General features: G+C 34.3%; 1 protein-coding gene across 1 annotated transcript in view; it reads right to left on the minus strand.

Moving 5' to 3' along the window:
• LOC106469828 (venom carboxylesterase-6-like) overlaps nt 1–4,990 on the minus strand; it is a 50,676-nt gene that overhangs the window by 9,446 nt on the left and 36,240 nt on the right. The window contains exons 8-9 of the mRNA XM_022398388.1: nt 4,211–4,367; nt 1,526–1,658 (exon numbers count right to left, since the gene is read on the minus strand). Of these exons, the coding sequence (XP_022254096.1) occupies nt 1,526–1,658; nt 4,211–4,367 (290 nt within the window). The remainder of the gene's footprint in view (nt 1–1,525; nt 1,659–4,210; nt 4,368–4,990) is intronic.

The raw sequence follows: 4,990 nt of genomic DNA on the forward strand, positions 1-4,990 counted from the left end.
GTGACGGGGATTCGAACCCGCGACCCACAGATTGCGAGTCGAGCACCCTAACCACCTGGCCATGCCGGGCCTAAATACATTTCCCAAATAAAACCTGAGCTCTAATAATTAATTAATGCTTATTTATTTGTTTGTAATTAAGCACAAAGATACACAATGGGCTATATGTGCTCTGCCCACCACGGGTATCAAAACCCAGTTTCTAGCGTTGTAACTCAGCAGACATACTGCTGTGCCACTGAGGGCAATAATTAATCCAACAAAATATTGAACATGTTCACTATAACAGTTAATTATTAAAAAACCTAAACATCAGCTTTAAAAGGTATAGACATAAACCAAGCAAATTTCAACGAAAATCGTAGAAACTACTTTGGACAAACACGCCATCTCTTGAAGACTGCAATTGAAAAATGAAAAGTTGTTAAAATTTTGGGCCTTAATTAAATTACATTAAATAGCTATCTCTTTAAATGACCTTTTTCAAAATTAAGTTGTACGTCGTAAGTTGGAGCGTTGAAGAACACTCACATTATTGTGCTGTACTAGCCGAAATGACGAACAGGAAAAATATCAATTTCAACTAATAGACTAGAGGGAAGGCAATAACACCAGTAGTCAAGTCTTGGGCTAGTATAATAGAATATATGGAATTAGCCATCATTTTTATAATGCGCCTATGGCCCCAAAGTGTGGAGCGTGATTTTGCAGAAATGAGACGCAAACCAAGGACTTTCTGATTCACAATATGGCACGCTAAACCTTAGGTCACACCCGGTCCAATCAGCTTTTTGGTCAGTACGTATTTTTAGCTGAGTCATTATCTTAATAAAATGTAAAGTAGACTATATTAGGCAGTAGTGAAACAATAGCATCGTGTTACACTGTTTAATTTACTTTTGTCTATTTTGTGATCTTAAGAATAACATTGCTAAGCCTTATATATAACAAACAACTGAGCCATTTTATTCAGTAACAAGTAGTCAGTGGCGGTAATAAGGACAAGGGTAAAAAATACAATGGATAAAAAAAGGCAAAGAAAATTATATAAACAGGTAAAAAAGTAAAAAAAATAAGTCCTATATTTTAGGGATTAGTTTGTTTGTTTGTAATTAAGCACAAAGCTACACAATGAGCTATCTGTGCTCTGCCCACCACGGGTATCGAAACCCGATTTCTAATGTTGTAAGTCTGCAGAGATGCCGCTGTGCGGCTGGATGACATAGGGATTAGAAAACTGTATTATTAATAAGTTAATTATTAACTCAGTTCATTTACCTGGTTTCAATAATTGGCTAAGACTTGGCTTAGCTGTTATTGATACTGTGTTTCCGAGATACTATTTTGATTTTTTACCTGTTTGTGTAATTTTGTTTGTCTTTTTTTCCGATTGACTTTTTTCCATTGTCTTTTATTCGTCTTTTTTCCGTTATCTTTTTTACCCTTGTCTTTATTACCTAGATTCATAAGCAGTAATGAAAATGTTGTTTTCCAATAATCTATTTAATAAAATCATATGACTTACCCTTTCTCTGCAAAGTTATGTATAATTTGGATCCACTTCTTTATGCGGCTGTATTCATCTGGCGTAATTGATTTTGGGACGTTACTGTCATGCGAATTGTTAGAGCGTAAAGCAATGTCATAGTGAGGAAAGCCTTGAAAAATCACAGACAATTGTCAAAACGGGACATTCTAAAAGTAGGCCATTCAAAGTATATTTTTTTTAGCCAAATAGATTCTATACTGTAGCCGATTAAAAATTCTTAAAAATAAAAAGTAATTGAACTACCTATAATTAAACTCACTCCTAGCGTCTAAAAGTTCAAACACGTATTCGAACACAAATTAATTCTTGACAGATAATATTTGTATTTATGGCTATCTGCCACCGTCCGTAATTCTAAGCTACAAACCGGAGAGAAAGCAGACAGTCATCAGCACCATACCACCCACCATCCATCCTAATGGATTGGTTGTTATTCTTATAACGCACCTACATCTTAAAATAGGGAGGGGGGTATTTTGTGGTATCGCACAGATTCGAATCCGACTTGCCAGTTCTGAAATTCAGATCCCTACCACAGAGTCAAACCACCTTCTTTGGGTTGGTTGTTGTGCGTCACAGTTTGTTGATGCTCTGACTCTGAAGTCTCTTTTTTTTTCTTTTTTTAAGTTGATGTGTTCCGTCATCGGGTGTTTCACAGCATTAACAGGCGTATTATAAGATATACGTTCTTCACCCAGAACGACTGGATTAAGTTCTGTCTAGTGATCCTTTTAGTACACATGCACAACTGTTTCTGTCTCTAGTTGATGTTACATTATTATACACAGTTACCGTTATATTTATAATAACATTTGTGACTAAACTATCCATCGTATATATATGACTTGCATATAACTTTAAAATATTTTAATATCTGAGTTGTTAAGTGGTATTATATTCAGTTGTATGTTATCTATGTACATAAGATGCTCATTACTCTATGTTTATATTCAGTTGTATGTTATCTATGTACATAAGATGCTCATTACTCTATGTTTCTAAGTGGTATTATATTCAGTTGTATGTTATCTATGTACATAAGATGCTCATTACTCTATGTTTCTAAGTGGTATTATATTCAGTTGTATGTTATCTATGTACATAAGATGCTCATTACTCTATGTTTCTGATAAATATTGTAGCATAACTGATAATAATGATCGTTCGCTTCGTGCAGCTTGATACTAATTTTGATTTAACTTCAACAGCAGATAGTTTCTCAATTCTTTTTTCTACTGTTAAGTGTTGCTAGAATTAGCTACAACGTAACTTGCGACCTTTAACCTTGTAGCCTCCTAACCAATCCTATACAGCAGAAGTGTACAAGAAATCTCTGTACTCTATAGCAGGTAGGTCGATGAAATAATCCAAGGAAACTAATCTTAGGCATAGCACCCCCCCCCCCCCAACCACACACACACAAAACTATTGATAGATACAAATACCATCCTCAGGAATACGTGGTTAAAAGTGTAAACGTCTAAGTGTTGTTACTACATGCGGTTAATGGTGAGTACTTCAACCTAAACCAAACTCGAGGTGACCATTTTGAATTTCTAATGGTGAAAATTCAAGTACCAAATAAACATGGGTCTTGCTGGGATTTTACAATAAAAAAAATAGATTTTTTAAAAAATTTATCTAAGTAAAATCAAACTATTTTCTTATTATATTACTTTTCCTTTAAACACACTATTCTTAAAATTTGCTGTTATTTTACGGGATTAAAGAAAATATAAGCCAATAAGTAATTAATGTTCTTGAATAATACACTCTAACCCGTCGGAATTATATTTTGCAGAAAAAACAAATCATGCATTTTACTGTGTTCTAATGATAAAGAATTAAAAAATCAAAATTTATTACCACATTAAGTCTACCTATATGAATAAACCAGACTAACAAACCTAGTATGTTGAAATTTTCATTTAGTGTATAATAACGGATTTCATACTATTTGAAAATTTATTTTAGGTCTTTTTTATTAGACTTTTTATTAGAAATACATTTACCTTGCTTGTGAAAATTCATAACATTTTTGTTATTTAAAAGTAAAAAAATAAATACGCTTTCAAGTGTTAATATCACTGCATGTTAAATATATACAGGCCTACTTTCTATAGCTGAGAGCCCGGCATGGCCAGGTGGTTAGGGCGCTCCACTCGTAATCTGAGGGTCGCGGGTTCGAATCCCCGTCACACCAAACATGCTCGCCCTTTCAGCTGTGGGGGCGTTATAATGTGACGGTCAATCTCACTATTCGTTGGCAAAAGTAGCCCATGAGTTGGCGGTGGGTGGTGATGACTAGCTGCCTTCCTTCTAGTCTTACACTGCTAAATTAGGAACGGCTAGCGCAGATAGCCCTCGTGTAGCTTTGCGCGAAATTAAAAACCAAACCTACAGCTGAGAATTGGTTGATTTTTATACATAGAAGTTTGGGCGTTTTTCTCACAAGAGGAGATAAAACTAGATGATAACTTGGGAGGGAAGGGGGTAATTTACTTTAAATAACTCATTTAGACCTTTTATTTCACACTTTAAAATATTGTTATCATCATTATTTAGAATTTTCATGAGTAGTTATATAACTAAATTTATATTTTAACGTTTTCATATTCTTTATAATAACTACATTGTAAGTGTTAGAGAGTTTTGACTTACCATAGTTTCGAATGCTCTCTCCTGCATCTCGACTCAAATAATGTTTTGAGTGTCGAGATATGGAGTCAAAGACACACATCCACGTGGGATTGCCAACACCAGAGTGTAGATTTACAGCCAGATCATTAGGAGCGTTATAAAAAAAGTCGGACAGCATCTGTAAAACATATAGGAAAAACTGTAGCATATTGCTAAAAAACAAAAATAACACTGAAAAAAATTTTTGATATACGGAAACACCTGTTAGCTGAGTTCTTACACAGATCTTAAAATATAACGTTCATAAATGGAAACATCGGCTCACGTAGATACGTAGATCTTGAAAGTCGAGTTGTTCAAAACCAAAAAATTAGCGTTGATTACTGGACCAATTGTTGGTTGAGATGTTGCAATAGAAATAACTGCTAAAGCTTTTCGCCAGTGTAACGAATTTGTTGTTATATATGTATTTTAATATCAACGTTTGTTTAGATTAAATTTATATTCAAAAACATGCATAGCTTATAGTGTTAGATATGTATTGCGAAACTCCCGCCTATTCTCCAAAGTTGTAGAAGATTCTCGAGAGTTAGAATCAAAAGAAAATGTATGTACGTAAACGCTTTAACTAGTATTGTCATGTAATCTGAATTTTCTAGAAAACGTGCCCACGCCCATAAATATAACCAACGCGACGCTCCAAGGAGAGTGTCTATTAGTAGTTCGCTATAATCAGTGTGCTATAAACTTTGAAAGCTATAAGTGTGATTTTTATAACGCTTATCAATCGAAAAGCTTCGG

This window comes from Limulus polyphemus, unplaced genomic scaffold (genome assembly GCF_000517525.1).
Source record: "Limulus polyphemus unplaced genomic scaffold, Limulus_polyphemus-2.1.2 Scaffold3673, whole genome shotgun sequence".
Classification (NCBI taxonomy): domain Eukaryota; kingdom Metazoa; phylum Arthropoda; class Merostomata; order Xiphosura; family Limulidae; genus Limulus; species Limulus polyphemus.